Source organism: Harpegnathos saltator, unplaced genomic scaffold (assembly GCF_003227715.2).
Source record: "Harpegnathos saltator strain DR-91 unplaced genomic scaffold, Hsal_v8.6 scaffold250, whole genome shotgun sequence".
In the NCBI taxonomy this organism is placed as follows: Eukaryota; Metazoa; Arthropoda; class Insecta; order Hymenoptera; family Formicidae; genus Harpegnathos; species Harpegnathos saltator.
The window spans coordinates 799071-818754 of record NW_020230040.1 but is presented as its reverse complement, the minus strand read 5'-3'; the positions used below and the strand labels follow the sequence as shown (position 1 = coordinate 818754).

Here is a 19684-nt window from a genome sequence, read left to right as displayed (position 1 = left end):
ATTGCATAGTATTGTTATACCAATATTGACTTACATTGGGGTTACTTTGGCCCAGTGTATCCCAATATGCAGCCAATATTGGTTAGATATCAAATTACAAGATATCGCCAATATTGCATAGATTGTTATACCAATATTGACTTACATTGGGGTTACATTGGCCAATATTGGGGGCCCAATTGAGGGGAGCCGATATTGGCCCAACAATATGTGCTACTAGGGTGCTTACTGCCATTGTAGACGACGCTTCGATCCTCGCGTTCGAACGGCCACTCTTCCAGCCGACGCGCGACGTCGTCGGATGCATTGGCATCGCGCGTGCGTCGCGGGAATGCCCGTCCCGCGAGGAGCCCCGCGAATGTTTGCCATAACTTATGCGCGAGTCACGAGCCGCGGCCATGCCGAGTGTGCACGCACCGATCCGTCGGAGCACGGCACAGACCACGGCGAACGGTAATTGCACAACAGAATCACGCCGGCCGGCGCGTGTACGGCGAGCGTACGGAGGTGGCTCGCCCACCGACGCGATACGCGCGTTAGAACGCTACTTCTGTGTTCGCGGCTGCGTGCGGACGGTGTAGGTGTGTGATACGAGCTATCGTGATCGGAAATGAGTAAGGCTGTGTTTTCGTTCACACACGAAACAGGCTTCCCGCGGTCTCGGTGGTCTGTGCGCTCTCGGCTCGAAGCGTCGCTCGATTTCGCCGATGAGCGTAAACACGGTAAACGGTGAATTCTCGGAAAATATACCGATCTCATCCAGTGATGAGGGACCCAATCGGCCTTCACGGCAAGGGCCAGATACAGCGTCAAGTCGAATGAGTGGCTGGCGATGAGACACTTTTATCTCGATCCGTAGATCTTGTCTGAGACACTGCTCAATGCTTCGTGCACTTCCGCGAGGAAGCTGACGAACTGACGAATGTCGGACGTTTCTGCTTGCAGTCTGCATCGGTACCAATGGCCGCCTCTCCGTGCCCTCCAACAAACAGCATCACTACCGGAATCTTCGAGACCGGTACACCAACTGTACTTACGTCGATGGTAACCTGGAGATCACATGGCTCCAGAACAAAACCTTCGACCTCAGCTTCCTCCAGTACATACGGGAGGTCACCGGCTACGTCCTCATCAGTCACGTGGACGTGCACAGGATCGTCCTGCCGAGGCTGCAGATCATCCGTGGCAGGACCCTCTTCAAGCTCAATATTCACGACCACGAGTTTGCCCTGTTCGTTACAATGTGTCAGATGCACAACCTGGAGATGCCGGCCCTCAGAGGTAAAACGTCGTTCCCATTTTTTCCCTCTTGTTTCAGCTATCGCGCGCGCGCGCGCGCGTGCCTCGAATCTTTCGTCGGATAATAACAACTGATCGTATCAACTGATCGTATAACTAAAATTGCTGTATGAACATTTCACATCTCTCAGTAGATCATTAATATTGCTGTGTAGTGTGCCCGCGATATCTGATATTGGGTGATTAATATTGTTACATGAATATTGAACATTCGGTTAGATAAAGAGTGGAATTAACGATCGCTGCGTTGCGCTCAGTCGACGATTCCGATACGACCGCTTGAAAGAGGAATTCAGCAAAGTCCACTCTCAGGCGCGTCTAACTCACCTTGATTAATCACGCCGCAGACATACTCAACGGGAGCGTGGGCATGTACAACAACTACAACCTCTGCCACATCAAGACTATCAATTGGGAGGAAATAATTACCGGCCAAGGCGGCCGGTACTTCTACGTGTACAATTTCACATCGCCAGAACGCGTCTGTCCGGACTGCGACGCGAGCTGCGAGCAGGGCTGCTGGGGCGAGGGCCCGGAGAACTGTCAGAGGTACTCGAAGACGAACTGCTCGCCCCAATGCTGGCAGGGCAGATGTTTCGGTCCTAACCCGCGCGAGTGTTGCCATCTCTTTTGCGCCGGTGGCTGCACCGGTCCCAAACAGAGCGACTGTCTCGCCTGCAAGAACTTCTTCGACGACGGCGTGTGCACGCAGGAATGTCCGCCCATGCAAAAGTGAGCAGCAGCACTCTTACGTAGTATCTCTTTATTGCAAGATTACCATGAAAGATCCCACAATTCCATTATAGTGACTTTAAGTTTCTTCTGCACAAAGACCACCCTCTTCGTTCTATTCATAAAATTATCTATTTTTTTACTTTTAAAAGTCTCTCTCTCTCTTTCTCTCTCTCTTTTTCTCTTTCTCTTTCACTGATCAATATCAAAGCAACCGGAGTGTGAAAAGTGTGAAAAATTTCCTCATGCTCGAAATCGTTGGATGAAGTCGACGGAAAACACGAGATCTGAAAGCTGACGACTCTTTTAGGTACAATCCAACCACGTACTCCTGGGAGACAAACCCCGAGGGAAAATACGCTTACGGTGCGACTTGCGTGAGACGCTGTCCGGAACATCTTCTGAAGGACAACGGAGCGTGCGTGAGGTCCTGCCCGCCGAAGAAGAAGGCGGTGAACGGCGAGTGCGTGCCTTGCAACGGTCCTTGCCCGAAAACCTGCAAGGGCGTCGAGAAAGTGCATTCCGGTAACATCGACTCCTTCAAGGACTGCACCATCATCGAAGGCTCCATCACGATCCTGGACCAAAGCTTCCAAGGCTTCCAGCACGTGTTTTCCAATTACACCTTCGGCAAGCGATACGAGAAGATGCATCCGGATAAGCTCGAGGTGTTCAAAACGTTGAAGGAGATCACGGGCTTCCTGAACATCCAAGGGGATCATCTGGATTTCAAGAATCTCTCGTACTTTCGGAATCTCGAGGTTATCGGAGGCAGGGCGCTCACGGAATACTTCGCGTCGTTGTACATCGTCAAGACTTCCTTGGTGTCCTTCGAACTGAACTCCTTGAAGAAAATCCTCTCCGGTTCGATCGCCATTCTGGAGAATAAGAACCTGTGCTACGCGCAAAGCATCAACTGGACCAGGATCAAGAAATCGCCCGAGCATGAGTGTCTCTTGCAGAACAACCGAGACGAGAGCGACTGCAGTAAGTACTAAACGAGGATTCCCACTCGATGTTACTTAAACGTGCCATCGAGTTATCTTCAGGCTCGTATCTGAGAAATCATACGATGAATCGTTTCCCACTCGCAGTCAAGGACGGTTTCGTGTGCAACGAGGAGTGCTCGGACGAAGGATGCTGGGGACCAGGGCCGGCGCAGTGTTTGTCCTGCAAGAACGTCAAACTGGGGAACGACTGCCTTCAAGATTGCACCGCACCGGGGTGAGTTGTCAGGTGTACGAACTTAACGAAAACGAAAATAAAAGCTGAACTTTCTGCAATAACGCATACGACTTCTGTCCAATCGAAATCGCTCTCCTAGATCGTGGATCAAAGGTAAATCGAAAATCTCCCGCGAGAGCTTAAGCGTCGATCTTCATCGTTCTATTTATCACATCTTCATCCATCTCGTAAGCAAGCTACATCTGTGTGTTGTCCACGCAGCACGTGCGCTTCCATCGCTTAATTAATCGCTTCGAATCCCACTTTTGTCAATCCCTCATTGCTAACGCGAATGGCGAAGCACATGAACACGTTAATCATACCCGAGTAATCGCCCACCCGCGCCACGTTCATCCTGCCATCCTCCTGGTCTCCTGGTTGAGTTTCTGCATCCTTCTCTATACTTCCTTTTGTTTCGCGCCGCTTCAACTGTCTCACGTAAGCGCTCGATTTTACGTAAATATGCTAACATTGTTACGTCACGACACACCGGTGACGATAACGATTAACGACCGATCGCGGTTGTGTTGCCAGCATTTATCGAGCGGACGAGAAAACCTGCAAGACGTGTCACGTGGAGTGCGACGGCTCCTGCACGGGTCCTAATGCCGAGCAGTGCACCAAGTGCAAACACGTGCGCGACGGGCCGTTCTGCGTGCCTGAGTGCCCGTCCTCCAAGTACAACGACAGCGGCGAGTGCAAACACTGCCACCAGAACTGCGTGGGCGGTTGCGAGGGACCGGAGAACAACATAGGCGCCAACGGATGTCATAGTTGCGAAAAGGCAATTATGAACGGACACGTACCGGAGGGATGTTTGCAGAAGATAGAGTCGTGCCCCGATGGTAAGTCATACGGACGATCTTTCCTTTGCGACGGTTCTTCGATGCGACGTGTCTCGGCATTTCGTAACGCAGAAAGAAGATCGCAATAGCTGCTATAATATAATATAATAATGGAAGGCCGATTGTTCGCACGACGATATCGACGAGAAAGAGAAAGAAAGACTTGCTGCGTCGTCTCGTTGGATCGTCAAGCGAAATTCCCGGAAGAAATCTTTTGATGATCATACGACGACCTTTGACGGTTCTTCCGATGACGTGTTTCGACTTCACATTTTACCTGCATAAAAAAATTCAAGGCCGACTAGAGACGTTGTTCGCACGACACCGACGAAGGAGTTGTCGCGTTGTCTCGTGAAGCAAAACTCCCGAAGAGCATTGGGTGACGTCTCGCTGTTAAAATTCGCAGGACATTATTACGAGTGGGTGAGCCCGTTGGAGCAAGGTGCTTTAAGACCTCTCGCGGGAAAGGCGGTCTGTCGCAAGTGCCACCCACGTTGTAAGAAGTGCACAGGATACGGCTTCCATGAGCAGGTGTGTCAACAGTGTACCAAATACAAGAGGGGAGAGCAATGCGAAGACGAGTGTTCCGCCGATCATTTCGCGGATGCTGACACGCAGCTATGCATACCGTGCTTCGGAGAGTGCCGAGGGTGCTTCGGGCCGGGCCCGAATCAGTGCTACAAGTGTCGGAACTACAAAATTTACATCGTACGTATAGAACAATACGACAGTTCATTTGTTATCTTATCACGTGTATACAGGCTAAGACACAGGCTGAGAAACAGGTCTTTTGAGTAACTTTGAAAACAAGCAAGACAGAGAAAAATATTACATACAGGAATTGTGGAGTTTTAAGTGACGCGTCACATAGCAATACTAATAGGACCTTGAACAGCGCCGTATTAGTACATGATGATTTTGAAATTTCCAAAGGCCATCAAGTAACAAAAGTTAGGACGCTACTGTAACCGCATATTCTTCCGACAAATAGTTAGCGAGATATCATAAGACAAATATTTAAAAAGTTACCAAGTTGTCCTTAAACATCTCATAAAATATTAGGCAAGTGAAAAAATGTTTTAGACAAAAACGTTTTGTTCAAATTAATTGGTGGGAAAAAATGATATAATAAAAAATAAGGGTTTGCGTATAAAAAATTCAAGGTGACCCTCCCGAACCTTGGTGACGCTGTTCAAAGTCATACTAGTGTCGTTATGTAATGCGTCACTTAAAACCCTACACCTTCTGTATTTAACATCTTTTTTATTTATCTTGCATATTTTCAAAATTATTCGGTTGGCCTCTTTTAGGTATAGGCCCTGTATATAGACGGTGCTACGTAAACCCGGTAAGAAGCAATTAACAGTAACATTATCAACAGCAGCATTACATCTCACTATTGTAATTCTCCATTCAACGATCCCACTGTCGCTCGCGACATAGTATATCGCGCTTACATCGTTGAGTGATGAATTGTAACGTTAATGTGATGTTTACTGAAGACAGAAACTATTGCACTTACGATCCCTCATTCTCCAGTCACAAGCCGCGAGTAAATTGGACAAAAACCACAGAAAACTAAGAAATCTGCATTGATTGGTGTGTTTTAGGATGGCGATCCCGGCGACAATTCGACGTCCTTCAACTGCACGGAGACCTGCCCGTCGGAGTACCCTCACAAGATCTTCCCGCCGGACAACGAGCCGTACTGTTCGATGGAGATGATAGGCCTCGGCTTCCAAATGGATAACGAGCTTCAACCCGCCATTCTGGTCGGAGTGTTACTCTTCACGTTGGTGTTCATCGTCGTCGTAATTGTGATAATATACTTCTGGCGGATGAGGACCAAGGCCAAAGAAAACACGGTGAAGATGACGATGGCATTGACCGGTTTAGACGACAACGAGCCGCTTCGGCCGACCGGCGTGAAGCCGAATTTGGCGAAGCTGCGCATCATCAAGGAGGAGGAGATGAGGAAGGGCGGTATACTGGGCTTCGGTGCTTTCGGCAACGTGTACAAAGGCGTATGGGTGCCAGAAGGGGAGAACGTGAAGATCCCGGTAGCCATAAAAGTTCTACACGACGGCACGGGTGCGAACACGTCCAAGGAGTTCCTCGACGAGGCTTACATCATGGCCAGCGTCGAGCATCCGAACCTGCTGCAGCTGCTGGCGGTGTGCATGACGTCGCAGATGATGCTGGTGACTCAGCTGATGCCTCTGGGCTGTCTGCTCGATTTCGTGCGCAGATTCAAGGACAAGATTGGCTCGAAAGCGCTACTGAACTGGTGCACGCAGATCGCGAAGGGTATGGCGTATCTGGAGGAGAGAAGGTTAGTCCACCGTGACCTGGCAGCGCGGAATGTCCTCGTACAGACGCCAAATTGCGTGAAGATCACCGACTTCGGGCTCGCTAAACTTTTGGACATCAACGAGGAGCAGTATAAAGCCGCGGGTGGCAAGATGCCCATCAAGTGGTTGGCGTTGGAATGCATTCAACACCGAGTCTTCACTCACAAGTCGGACGTGTGGGCCTTTGGTGTAACTATCTGGGAGGTTCTCACTTACGGCGGCAGACCCTATGAGAACGTCCCAGCTCGGAACGTGCCGGAGCTGCTGGAGAAGGGCGAGAGGCTGCCACAGCCTAAGATCTGCACGATCGACGTGTACATGATCATGATCAAGTGCTGGATGCTCGACGCCGAGTCCAGACCGAGCTTCAAGGAACTCGCGGAAGATTTTGCGAAGATGTCCAGGGACCCCGGCCGATATCTCGCCATTATAGGTGACAAGTACATGAGGCTACCCTCGTATACGCCGCAGGTAATTCGCGTTTATTCAATTATTATCAGGCCTTTGATTAAAATCAAGAAATATTAAAAAATATCAAGCAAGTGAAAATGCAAATTTTCACTTTGGCTCTTATTGTCCGTTGTTTTACATACTTTTTCAATTGTGTTAACCTAACGAGACCCTCGGAAGATATGGTCTTTGCTATTGAGAATTTTGATTTTAAGAGAATTGTAATTATTTAATCATTATATGATTATTGCACGCTGATATCGAAATGTTCAGGACGAGAAGGAGATGATACGAAACCTCGCGTCAGCGATGGACGGTCCGGAAGCTCTGGTGGACGCCGACGAGTATCTGCAGCCCAAGTCGCGGGCCCCGATTCCGCCCACGATTTCCGCGTCGAGTACTTCCGGCTCGCCGCCAAACACGCCGATGAAGTCGTGTTGGCCGAACGGCAAGCCGCTCGCCGCTGACTCTCCGACGCCGCAGAACCAGCAGAACTGGGATCGGGAGCTTCTGAGATATGGCGGAACTCACGGGAACGGTAGCGCGTCGCATGAGGCGGGAAACTCCGGCCAACACGCGCATTACGCGCATCCCAAAGCTCACTGCACTCACGTCGGCGGGTCCGACAGCTCGAGCTCGAGATACTGCTCGGACCCGTTGAAGATGGTCGGCGTTAGAGGTAAATTGATGCTTGAAAACCGTCGAAGATTCTTCGTGAGAACCCCCCGTTTGTCTGTCATGTTGTAAATCGCGCAAGAGTATCGACGTCGAATTCAATCGGTGATCGGCTTGATTTTAGACTGCGACGTGACGGACGACTGTTTCGACACCGAGGTGAACTCCGTGCATCAGCAGGCTCAAGTAGGGAACCTGAAGTTGGACTTGCCGCTGGATGAGGACGACTATCTCATGCCGTCGCCGCAATTGCCAGCCAACACCACGCAGTACATGGATCTCATCGGGGAATCTAAACCAACGGGTGAGCGAACAGAGGAATCTGTCACTCAGTTGTTTATTTCCTTCCCGATTTTGCGATTACGACATAAATCGTTTTGTCGTTTATCATTTATCGCACGCGTGATCATTTTTGTATCTCGTCTTGCAGAACCCGAACCGAAACGGTTGAACAACGGCTTCAGGAAGTATCCGGACTTCCTCACGATCCAAGGGAAGATGTCGCTGGACAATCCAGAGTACATAATGTCTCAAGACGAGGGCCCGCTCACGCCGCAGACCCTGGGTATCCCTACGCCGGACTTGGAGAAGGTGCTGACGAACGGCACGTTCGGATCTCAAGTTAGGCAGCGTAGTTCCGAGGAGGAGTCGGATCACGAATATTACAACGATTTCGACCGGCTGGAGCGGGAATTGCAGCCGTTGAAGCCACTCAGGAAAAACGAGACAACAGTGTGATCCCAGGGGGACACGCATATGGAGTATGCGAAATGAGCTGACGATTTTTCTCTTCCATGATATTCCACCAGGAAGGATTCCGCTCCCGTGAAAATCCACTTTGCCGGGGAAGTGGACAGCGGTGGGTCGAATGATCCTAAGAGGAAATGGCAGCGCAGACGAGCGTTGGAAAACTCGCGGACCCCGAGTTAATCTCGCTTTCCGAAGAGGAGGAGGACCTACTGTACTTAGAAAAGACGCTTCGCTCAAGTGCCGCGCTTAATTGTGATTAGATTACCTAAGCTAGAGAGACTCGTGCGTATTGCGTGATATAAATAAGACGAGAAAAAGAGACTATATATATACGTGGACGCGCCGGAAATCGCGGGGGTCGCGCGACAGCGATGCCCACGAGCAAGTAGTGCAAACATATTCTTAATGTGCCATTCGCCGTGGCTTGTAAATAGATTACTCTTTTCGTAGTAGCTTTCTCGAGGGCGTGAAGAACATCCTAGGACTTAATTCGCAACGACGGCGTCCGAGATCGTCTCCGCTTTAGTAGCTTCTCTTCGGGACCAATTCTCGCTACTTCGCAAACCACCCATGTGGTTGCTGTTGAAACTTCAGTGATGTGAGAATTGAGCGGGATATTTGAAGTGTCACGGGAGAGATCGTTCAGAAGATATTTCTTACTTGTATCTCTTTTTAATTCCGTCACTTTTCCTCAACGTACACTCTAACGAATACACTGATTACGGCTTATATTGTTGAGCTCTTTCGTAATGAATATGGAAAATAAATATATCGTCTACCAAACGTGTTTGTGCGATACTGTGGAAAAAAATTTGAATCACTTTTGAATGTTATATTTTAATCCTTACTATAATTATTATTTTATATGACATATTTTAGACACGTTATTTAATTAGAATGTTTTATTAATATTTTATATAAACTTTATCGAAAGAGTTGAGCAATGCACAGCAATCCGTAAAGATGTTTTAGCGTGGCAATTATAAAATGTTCCGCTTATAAAATGATGATCGTTAATTCATCTCGTTTCAAAGACCGGTTAGCAAACAGCATCGTTGATTAACACGTTGACTGCCAACTACGAGATATCTCGTAGGTTGTTTACTTGCCCAGGACGCCTAACTACGAGTTATCTCGTCCCTTCATTACTTGCCATATTTGTACAGCTACGAGGAAACTCGTAGCATAACAGTTTAAATATGAATAGATGGCCTCAGGAAAGAGAAAAAAAATGTTTTAAAAAAAAAACATTTTTTAAGCTTTTTGATTATTACTATGTACTATTATTAAAGTTTTTAATAATATAACATGATTAAATCAAATTGGCTCTTTAGACCGGAATCCGTGAAAAATTCCGTGGCAGTCAACGTGTTAATTAAATTGAGGAACTCCCTCGTTTCATTCTTGACTTGGCTGTCTCTGAGAGACTGTAATCAAGAATGATCGATGTTAGTGAGACGTTTGTGCCGCATATCGCTGAATGCGATGCAAATTACTTGAATTTCTCCTCCGAGAGATCAAATATCTCGCGGCAACAGCATCTTCCTTGTCCCCTCCACATCCTCCCATCCTTCCATCCTTCCTTCCTTCCCGCAGCAAGTTACGACAGCGGAGCGTGCATTGTCCTACTTTACTGCCGAGAATAAATTCGTCTCGCGTCGAAAGTCGATCGAGACGCGAGCGAACGCGATTCTACTTAAAGTACAGGGGAGAACAAAGAAATTCGACGGCGCTTTTCCCTCCTCGTACGCCATCGTTCTCGCGATGCGGGGTCCACGAGATTGACCCCGGGCTGGGAAACGCAAGAGATTCCGATTTTTATATACGAAACGCGATTTTTGTACATAGTTTACCGAGTAATGTAATAAACGGAAAGAAAAGAACCATGTGTAGTGCGAGCAGAAAGACGGAGAGTACTTGAACGAAATCAATCACACGTCGTCGTGTGACATCGGCGACTCGCGACAAGTAATAATACGATAGGACGTGCCATGTTGTACAGGTGAATTAAAGAGGAAAAGAAACAGAAAAGAACGAGAGGAAACGTAACAAATACACGCGTGAGGGAGTAACTCTTTTTTCGACGGAAAACGAATCTGCATTGTATACTTCAGGAATTCTTCACTGGAACTCGGTTCCACGGGTCTTGCATTTGCTGTAGATGAGCGCGGACGCGCGCGAGACTGACGATCTCATCTCCGGAGAAATAAAAATTGACATGTCACGCGACCGAAACGACCAGCGTCATTTCGTCCACAGTTGCCCGGCGAATGACGCCGGTCGTCGACGCTCCACGATCTCTCGCATCAGCCTGAAATTATCGCGATCGCGTTCTGTGATAATAATAATGAAACACGAAATCGTCAGCAATTGCGAAGATTGTCCCGACGGTCGTTCCGCGCGCGAGGAACGAAACTGTCTGCGCAGGTCGTCCAGTCTCGCTGTGCGCCGCACAGTGGCGGGGTCTTGTCCGTAACGATGTAAACTGATACGTATTGTGTATATCACGCGCGTTAAATGTTACTAATTATTATTAATATTATTATTGTCATTGTAACAGATCGGTTTTGTAACATATCGTTTGACTGCGTCGCGCGTCGCGCGAGGACAGACGCGTGTTTCTTCCGAAGCGAATGATGAAAATGTTCTTTCTCTCTTTCTCTTTCTCTCTTTCTCTCTCTCTCTCTCTCTCTCTCTCTCTCTCTCTCTCTCTCTCTCTCTCTCTCTCTCTCTCTCTTTCTCTCTCTCCATTCTCATCATTCTCGCACATTTGGTCTCACGTGTGTAAATCGTATTGTAATTAAGCGCAAACCAACTAGGAATTGTACATTGTAACCGAACGAACCGATACAAAAGAAACGTTATGTATTCGCGAGAAATTGCATTTGCCATTCGGTTGTGGACATAGAACTTATAGATCTTTATTGTATCATTATATATAAATAGATTATATATATATATATACTTCGTAAAAATTTATTGTAATAAAGTACAATCATTCCCACTGATTGTCTGTGTGTCGTTTCACTCGCGCCTAAGTATCTCGGTAACGTCTTTTCGAATACACATGAGTGCGCATCATCGTTGCACATTTGCAGATTGAAGATCCATGCACAAGGAAGAAGAACGTCGCGGTTTGTTAACTGTTTTTCTCGATTGCTTCCGAGAACCAATTATCGTGGCAACAACGCCTTCCTTGTTCCCTCGCATTCTTCCTTTTTTCCTTCCCGCAGTAGACTACGACAGCGGAGCGTGCATTGTCCTACTTTAGGCGAACTTTACTTAGGCAAACGCGATTCTACTTGAAGTGCAAAGGAGAACAAAAAAATTCGACAACGTTTTTCCTGTCTTCATTCTTCGCTATCGTCCTCACGACAGCGAATCAATGAGATAACGCGCGATATGAAAAACGCTTATTATGTAATGCTTAAATGTAACAAGAGTTTGCATCTACAATTATTATTTCAAAACGTCCTTCGCGTCGCACTTATTAACGTTTAAAAAAAGTTTAAAGAAACGGCAACGTTTGAGTTACTTCAATTTGAGAAAGTCAGTGACTGAGACAAAGTGAGACAGCGTAGCGGCAGGAGTGTAGAGTTCACGGAATTGCATGATGTTGCTGTGATACTACATCTCTAAATACGCAGTTCACGTTGTGCTTCCAGCCAGTCACTCGCGATTAATCGCGCGACGCGGGTCTGTGAATGAGATATTTTTAGCGCGAGGTGCTGCTCCGTTGGTGGTTTCCTCACGCGGTGACGGATAAGAAGACAAGCGGCACGTAGTTTAACAGAAGACGCGAAGCCAGATTAAGTCGAACTCGGCGATTCGATAGTCTTTTTGATAATCTTCAGGTACATAACTTGCCGAGACAACGCGTACTTGGTAATTACAATCGTCATCGCGGGTAATGCATACAGATAAGTTACATGTCAATTACGTCAGCGCCCAATCATATCTTTGATCAGCCTAATTGCTGCTTCTTTTCAACATGGATGATATGAACTAAAAGTACAGATGAGAGAAAAAGACGTCTGTACAACAGTCGATCGAGCGCTAGTTGCATTGCGCTATCTTGTATTAAACGTTACACTGCTAAACGTGGCATCGCTGTGATAACGATTCAAGTTGTTTTATTCAATATTTAATCCTGGTTACATCAGTCGTAATTAAGAATAAATATAAAATCTGTCCAGATTATAATTTTTCTTTTTACATTTTGATATAAGCTGCACGAAAAATCAGGTAATTCGAGCAGTCGACATGGACATCGTTCAAGATCCGTATCTGAGACACCTGTTTGATGGCGATCCGGTGTTCAATGTTTACAATCAGGAAGCCACGAACTTGTCGGTTGGCGCACCTGGCCCGGATCTATTAAAACATTGTGTGGAAATGTTGAATAAATCTACAACGCATAGATTAGTAAGATCGATTGTGTTTCCGAAAACCATGAGTTTCTTTTGCGAATGTATTACCTAACACGTGATAATTTTCAAGTAATATATTAACTTCAAAGAATTTAAATGTATTAAAATGTAATAAAATCATTAACGTAACGTTAATCGAAATAATTACGTCTGAAATAAACTCGAAATTGGAATGTAATAACGATGTAAAAAATTTAAGTAATTAAGTTGAATAATTAAGATTCCATCGCTGACATTCGTGGAACATCTCGCGAGGTGTTCTTTGAAAAATATTCGTCGACGGTATGCGATGTGAATTACATTAAAGTTATATTAAATATCAACTTAGGAAGAAGAAAAGAAGGGAAAAAAGTATTATCTCTTTCAATACGGCGCCACAGCTGGTCTCTGGGAGTGCCGCGATGAATTAGCCAAGTTTTTAAGTAGACGATACGGTAACACGGTAATGAGAGAACACCTGATATTGACGTGCGGGGCATCGCATGGTCTTCAACTTTTGTTGAATACCGTGCTCTCGCCGAACGGTATTATCTTCGTGGAGGAAGTTACGTACATGATCGCGCTTGATGTTTTCAAGCAGTTTCCATTAATGAGGGTAATCACAGGTATTGACACGCTATCACGATTTATCCTCAAAACACGAATAATAATATTTAAATATTATTGTTCAAACTTATAGAAATGAGCTTATTGCTAAATACATTGATTGCGATACGGGGACAGATTCATCATATCTAATCTAATTATATGATTGTGAGAATCTTAAAGAAAAATTTCATCGTAAACAGCGTCTGTCTGAAGATGCGTAAACAAAGTAATCAATCGCTGCATTGTTATCAAGCATTTCTTTTAGTGCCTATGCAGGATGGCGTGGTAAACCTGGATGCATTCGAAAAGATAGTAATTGAAGAGAGAGCAAAGGGCAATTTTTTTCTTAACGATCAAAAGATATTCTGGGCGATGTTCTATACGATACCGATTTTTCATAATCCAACCGGAATGACGTTATCATCCGGTAAATATAAAAATTGATAAAGCTCAAATAATATAAGATACCTTAATATCTCTTTCATGTTAAAAAATGGTTTTATTTCTCGGCAGATCAATGCAAGCGCTTAGTGGAGATTGCACAAAACAATTCTATATTGGTAACCTGCGACGATGTGTACAATTTACTTTATTACGGACAAGGACTTCCGCCATTACGCTTGATCTCTTACGACAATCCTCAGGATCCAAATTACAGAGGCGGGAACGTCGTGTCGAACTGCTCGTTTTCCAAAATCTTTTCGCCAGCGATTCGTTTTGGATGGCTTGAATGCAGCCCGCGTGTTGTTAACATTATAAAAACATGGTGAGTCCAGCAAGACTCTTATAAAAATTACGCATCATTGAGGTTACATACTGATAAAGATTCTACTGATTTTTATATATATAATTATGTTCATTTAATTACCTGTTACAATTTTTTAGCGGTATACTATGCAGCGGTGGTGGAGTAAATCATTATGTTTCCGGTATAATTACGAGCATGCTTCATGAGAATATCGAAGACGAATATCTCAATAAAATCATAGAGATCTATAGAGTACGTTTTACATTATTCTTCCAGGATATAAAAATATTTTAAACTGGAAAAATAAACATATAGAAAATAGTGAGATAATTATATCTTAAACGTTTTTTTAATACGTGATTATGAAAAAAAGGAAGGCATTCGTAAAATTTAATAATTACTGATTTTGTTGTTAACTTTAATGACTATCAAATTCGTAGGAGCGATTAAATGCACTTTGCGCAACTTTAGATCGATTTCTGCCAAAATGTTGTTCATATCGGCGTCCTGGAGGTGGTTATTTCGTTTGGATTAATCTTCCTTTAGGTATAACAAATTATTTAATAATAATTATTTAATAATAATTATGAATTATTCACAGATATTTGTAAGAGCCAGTTATCTGAAAAAGGAAAATATACAATTACAAAACACAATCATAAAATAACATACAATATTTCGGAATTATCTATCGATCGTATTTTTATATATAATTGTATTAATATCTACTTTTATTTTTCTTAAAGACGTGGACGGTACAAAATTCATCAAATGGTGTCAAAAGGAATATAAAGTATCAGCGATACCAGGTGCTCGATTCTCGCACACAAATGAAGCAAAGAATTATTTACGTATAAGCATAGGCTTTCACACAAAGGAAGTTTTGGAAACTGCAACGCAAACTTTGTGCAAAGCACTTTTAACATACATCAGACAAAAGATTGACTAACAATTCTAAATGAATATAATTTGATAAAATCGAGATAAAGATGGATATGTATAATATTGTCTTTTAATAGGTAGAAGTACCTATTAAAGTAGAAGAAAAAGTTACAATTGCAAATATAAGTTATATAAATGATAAATGTCACAAATAAAATATCAATTTTAGCAAACTAAATAAATTAAGAAGACCAACTTAATATTTTCTTTCTTTATTGTTATATACTATATACTATATAATTAAGTAATCTGTATATTATTTATATACAAGTATAATAACAAAATGCATAATTTACCTGAGGATATTACAATTCATAAAATATTAGCCTTATTCAGATTCACCCAATAATTCTTTCTGTTTGGTTTCCAACAGTTGTTCAGCTTTACTTATATATTGCTGACTTAGAGCATCTATATAACCTTCTATCTTGAACACCAAGTCTTTGGCTAAACTTTCTTCTCGTTTGAGAGATTTAATTTGTTTGTTGCGTATATCTCTAACATTATCACAACATTTCACATAAAAGCCTTTTGCATTTTTGGACAATGTTTCTCGGTGTTCCTTTGTTACTCTGTTAATGCAGAAATCAACATCATTAATTTTTGATAGTACTGAAAGTTTTGTTCATCCCATAAGACAATATTCTAAATCTTACTTAGGAATAGGGACATAAACTGTAGTTCCATCCTGTTGTGGATTTAGGTTCATCTGATTTTTTGACAGACTGTTAAGAATATTTGGAATAGCTTGTGGAAAAGTGGATATATTCAATACTATGAGTTTAGGTTTACGACTAATCTGAGCAAGCTCCTGCAATGTGTAATCTTTATCTTCAAATCTCACAACCAACTCCTCTAGAGCACCCACACTTGATCTTATCGACAAATACTTGACAAAATTATTTTTCAAACCTTCAATAGCCTTGTCAAGTTGAGATGTTAACTTATTAACATCGATAACTTCTTCCATCTCATTGAAATCAATATGCTGCACCTTTTGCTTTTTCTTATCTTTACCACGATCCTTGGCTTTTGCCAATGTATAGGTTATAGAGAAAAATCTGTTATTTAGTTTGGTACAAGTAGATGGTGAATAATTTGAAATATCATGATAATAAAGTGCATTCAAACACTTTTGTTGGCTCTTGGAATAACACATTTCCCAATTTAATAAAAAATGACAGTAATAACTTTTCATCACTCTTACTGACATTACTGTGTAGTTTTTTAATACAGTATTAGCACAAAATCGCATTCCTATCATACTTCCCATTTTTTTAGTATATGCTGCTCAGGATAAACAATATTATGACAATATTATATTAAAATATTAAAAGATGTCAAATACACTGCAACGTTTATTTAATAATTTTTATAATTATATTTAATTTATACAGATTATTATATATATATTACAGCTTTTTTCAGCCTAAGAGGTTAGAATTCCTCATATAGCTATAACCTATCATAATTCAAATAAACTTCTCAAGCGCGAGTACCAGAAAATTTAGACTGCGTTCCACATCCGTTTCACGCATTATGCGCGTATTTTCTACAATATATGTAACATGAACTATATATAAATGCGTGCATATGCGTGAAACGGAACGCGGCCCTAATGTATATGTGTGTGTGTGTGTGATGTGTAATGTATAAGAATGTAACAAGATTCAACGGATTGTACTTCTACAAAAGTGATATTATATGATATGATATTAAAGTAAACTAAAAGGCATTTTATAACTTGTAACCTCCAGTTTTCATTTATATTTCTGAATATGAGATTTATTTGCTTTTTTCAATTGGTCTGTTCTTTTCTTCTGCACCGCTGCACTAGTGCAATAAATTAAAGTGAGACAAATATATATTTACAAATATATATTACACTCGAACTTATTGCACTAGTGCAGCGGTGCAGAGGAAAAGAACAGACCTAATAAAGCCAGCGGCACACGATGCTCGTTTTCGTGCTGAATTGCTTGCTGGATGAAAGTACTGCGTTCTGATTGGTGCATTTCCATCCATCTTCGGAAATGTACCAATCAGAACGCAATATTTTCATCCAGCAAGCAATCCAGCACGAAAACAAGCACCGTGTGCCGCTGGCTTTACTTGCTCGGAAATATTTACGAAACATGTAGCATGTGAGACGTTGATTGACTAGCGCAATATTCTCTAGCCAACTTCCACCGCGCGGCAAGCGTTGTCGCGTTCTGTATGCAACCTAGGCTGCGTTCCGAAATTCACTGCCAGTACTGAAAATACATAGTTTGTGTCATGTATATTATAGATTTTCAGTACTGGCATTGAATTTCGGAACGCAGCCCTAGTCTGTTCTTTTTAGCCGCATTGCTGAATTAGTGCAATAAATTAAAATGAGACAACTATATTTTATCTCACTCTAAAGCCAGTGGCACACGGTCTTGTTTTCGTGCTGGATTGCTTGTTGGATGAAAATATTGCGTTGTGATTGGTATATTTCCGAAGATGGATGGAAATGCACCAATCAGAACGCAGTATTTTCATCCAGCAAGCAATCCAGCATGAAAACAAGCACTGTGTGCCGCTGGCTTAAAGCTAAAACTCCATGCATGCGGTGAGCTGCGGCAAATGCTGCTATGACCAATCAGGAGGGAGGCGCAAGTCCGCTTGCGGCAAGCTCCGGCATACGTTTGTCTCCTGATTGGTCACCGCAGCCGTTTGCCGGAGCTCACCGCATACATGGAGTCTTAGCTTTACTTATTGCACCAGTTCAGCAGTGCAGCTAAAAAAACAGACCACTAGTTACATACTAAAGTGGAAGTATAGAGTTGGTAGAAGCTGCAAACGCGTGTATCTGCGAGTCTTTTTAGATTTAGTATCCAAGATGGTAAGTGTATGCCTTGATTTGTTAAATAGGAAATTTAGAATAAATCTTAATCTATATATTTTTGTTTCTAGAAAAAGTCTAAGTTTTCAGAAAAAGAAATATTTCTTAAATAATATTTGACACGTACTGAATGCGAGAATTTTAAGTATTGTATCATTCCGAGGTTCTTTTTGTAGGCTCGTGGCCCGAAGAAGCATCTTAAGCGTCTTAACGCGCCGAAAGCATGGATGTTAGACAAATTGGGTGGTGTTTACGCACCTAGGCCATCCACTGGCCCTCATAAACTGAGAGAATCACTTCCGTTGGTCATCTTCCTTCGTAATAGATTGAAATACGCTTTGACCAATTGTGAGGTTACTAAGATCCTGATGCAGCGTTTGATTAAGGTTGACGGGAAAATCCGCACCGACCCCAACTATCCTGCTGGTTTTATGGGTAAGTTTCCGCTATATTATATATTTTTCCAGTATATCTTGCGCTTATATACTATGAAAAGTTTATTTGGAACAGGCCATATCGAAGCTGTGATATTTTATTTACAAAAGTATCATAGTCAAAACTGGCCAATAATAAATCATGTTCTTCATTTACGGTCACAGATTGAGTCACATATTCTTTCTGTATTACCTAGGAAGTGCACAAGAATATTATAATATATTTATGTCACAGTGTAAAAAATAGAATAATACTCACAATTGCAATTGATTTGCTTCAGATGTTATTACAATTGAGAAAACTGGCGAATTTTTCCGATTGATTTATGATGTAAAGGGTCGCTTCACCATTCATCGTATCACTGCAGAAGAAGCAAAGGTATCATTTGGTATATTTCCTTGTATAATAAGATTATTGCTTTATATTTTTATATTAATATTGCTTAATATTTTGTTTGCAGTATAAATTGTGCAAAGTCAGACGTGTGCAGACTGGTCCCAAAGGTATTCCTTTCCTGGTAACGCACGATGGCAGAACTATTCGTTATCCTGATCCTCTAATAAAGGTCAATGATACTATCCACTTGGATATTGCCAGTGGCAAAATCTTAGACTCCATCAGATTTGATTCTGGCAATTTGTGCATGATTACCAGTGGAAGAAATTTGGGTCGTGTTGGTACTGTTGTCAGCCGTGAACGTCATCCTGGTTCCTTTGATATCTGTCATGTTAAAGATGCTCAGGGGCATACCTTTGCTACAAGGTATATGCAATTAGAATTACACTATGAGAATATATTTACTGTGAGAATCACTTTCAGTGGTTTGTGTTGTATCTTATCTGTATTGTGTATCTATATCTTATCTACTTATATTGTGTTGTCTACTTAATAATGCAAGTTATTGGTTTACCAGGTTGAATAATGTCTTCATCATTGGTAAAGGCACAAAGGCATATGTAAGCTTACCAAGAGACAAGGGTGTGAAGCTGTCTATTGCTGAAGAACGCGATAGAAGACTTGCAGCAAAAGGAGTAAATTAATGTATATACATTTTCCAGAAAAGATGCAATAAATTGAAGTTGCACAACAATGTCTATCAATCATATTTTATATGAATATATTCTTATGTATTTAGCATAAGATTAATATATATGTTAGAATGTGGAGATACGAATGTACATAATGTAATATAGTATATCTGAATCCGGATAGCATTTTTAACTCGCAAAAATTACAAATGTATCGTGTGCCAAGTGGCAATTTACCACTGACACGAGAGGAAAAAGTACAATCAGCTTGATATGGAATCGCTATAAAGTGATTGTAGATGGCGGTAGTAATCATTC

General features: G+C 42.6%; 4 protein-coding genes across 9 annotated transcripts in view; 3 read left to right on the top strand and 1 right to left on the bottom strand.

Moving 5' to 3' along the window:
- Egfr (epidermal growth factor receptor) overlaps window positions 1–10621 on the top strand; it is an 85321-nt gene extending 74700 nt beyond the window's left edge. For 2 of the 3 annotated variants that reach the window (XM_019845268.2, XM_011155066.3), the window contains exons 3-12: window positions 946–1281; window positions 1647–2031; window positions 2342–3018; window positions 3126–3255; window positions 3790–4100; window positions 4507–4808; window positions 5711–6922; window positions 7175–7580; window positions 7701–7880; window positions 8007–8314. In XM_019845268.2, the coding sequence (XP_019700827.1) occupies window positions 946–1281; window positions 1647–2031; window positions 2342–3018; window positions 3126–3255; window positions 3790–4100; window positions 4507–4808; window positions 5711–6922; window positions 7175–7580; window positions 7701–7880; window positions 8007–8314 (4247 nt within the window). Of the gene's footprint in view, window positions 1–945; window positions 1282–1646; window positions 2032–2341; window positions 3019–3125; window positions 3256–3789; window positions 4101–4506; window positions 4809–5710; window positions 6923–7174; window positions 7581–7700; window positions 7881–8006 lie in introns of all 3 variants that reach the window. The other variant, XM_025298997.1, reaches the window with a different exon arrangement.
- A 186-nt stretch (window positions 10622–10807) lies between these two features.
- Window positions 10808–15229, top strand: LOC105191571 (2-aminoadipate transaminase). 3 transcript variants are annotated; one of them, XM_011155072.3, is made up of 8 exons: window positions 10808–12180; window positions 12572–12751; window positions 13085–13361; window positions 13610–13771; window positions 13858–14110; window positions 14230–14344; window positions 14533–14638; window positions 14839–15229. In XM_011155072.3, exons 2-8 carry the CDS (start codon window positions 12590–12592, stop codon window positions 15039–15041), a joined length of 1278 nt encoding a protein of 425 aa, XP_011153374.1. In that variant the 5' UTR covers window positions 10808–12180; window positions 12572–12589; the 3' UTR covers window positions 15042–15229. The 3 variants fall into 3 exon arrangements, with proteins under 3 accessions (XP_011153374.1, XP_011153371.1, XP_011153372.1); XM_011155069.3 differs by having other exon boundaries at window positions 12556–12751; XM_011155070.3 differs by having other exon boundaries at window positions 10808–12211; window positions 12556–12751.
- mRRF1 (mitochondrial ribosome recycling factor 1) lies at window positions 12631–16378 on the bottom strand. 2 transcript variants are annotated; one of them, XM_025298998.1, is made up of 5 exons: window positions 15691–16378; window positions 15331–15606; window positions 14494–14714; window positions 14213–14387; window positions 12631–12700 (listed from the first exon to the last, which is right to left on the bottom strand). In XM_025298998.1, exons 1-2 carry the CDS (start codon window positions 16305–16307, stop codon window positions 15363–15365), a joined length of 861 nt encoding a protein of 286 aa, XP_025154783.1. In that variant the 5' UTR covers window positions 16308–16378; the 3' UTR covers window positions 12631–12700; window positions 14213–14387; window positions 14494–14714; window positions 15331–15362. The 2 variants fall into 2 exon arrangements, with proteins under 2 accessions (XP_025154783.1, XP_011153370.1); XM_011155068.3 differs by lacking the exon at window positions 12631–12700 and adding an exon at window positions 13824–14127.
- Window positions 16379–17807: 1429 nt separating this feature from the next.
- LOC105191572 (40S ribosomal protein S4) lies at window positions 17808–19428 on the top strand. Its single transcript, XM_011155073.3, has 5 exons — window positions 17808–17903; window positions 18080–18338; window positions 18619–18716; window positions 18799–19100; window positions 19252–19428. The coding sequence occupies exons 1-5, from the start codon at window positions 17901–17903 to the stop codon at window positions 19376–19378; spliced, it is 789 nt and encodes a 262-aa protein (XP_011153375.1). The 5' UTR covers window positions 17808–17900; the 3' UTR covers window positions 19379–19428.
- Window positions 19429–19684: the final 256 nt, after the last annotated feature.

Excerpts from the sequence above, each read along its gene's own strand:
- LOC105191572 (XM_011155073.3), top strand. Across the intron at positions 18,339-18,618 it reads CTATCCTGCTGGTTTTATGG|ATGTTATTACAATTGAGAAA; the intron begins GTAAGTTTCCGC and ends GATTTGCTTCAG. Across the intron at positions 18,717-18,798 it reads TCACTGCAGAAGAAGCAAAG|TATAAATTGTGCAAAGTCAG; the intron begins GTATCATTTGGT and ends TTTTGTTTGCAG.
- LOC105191571 (XM_011155072.3), top strand. The coding sequence starts at position 12,590 with ATGGACATCGTTCAAGATCCGTATCTGAGACACCTGTTTGATGGCGAT. Across the intron at positions 13,772-13,857 it reads CGGAATGACGTTATCATCCG|ATCAATGCAAGCGCTTAGTG; the intron begins GTAAATATAAAA and ends ATTTCTCGGCAG. Across the intron at positions 14,345-14,532 it reads AAATCATAGAGATCTATAGA|GAGCGATTAAATGCACTTTG; the intron begins GTACGTTTTACA and ends TCAAATTCGTAG.
- mRRF1 (XM_025298998.1), bottom strand. The coding sequence starts at position 16,307 with ATGGGAAGTATGATAGGAATGCGATTTTGTGCTAATACTGTATTAAAA. Across the intron at positions 15,607-15,690 it reads GTTTATGTCCCTATTCCTAA|AGTAACAAAGGAACACCGAG; the intron begins GTAAGATTTAGA and ends CTGCATTAACAG.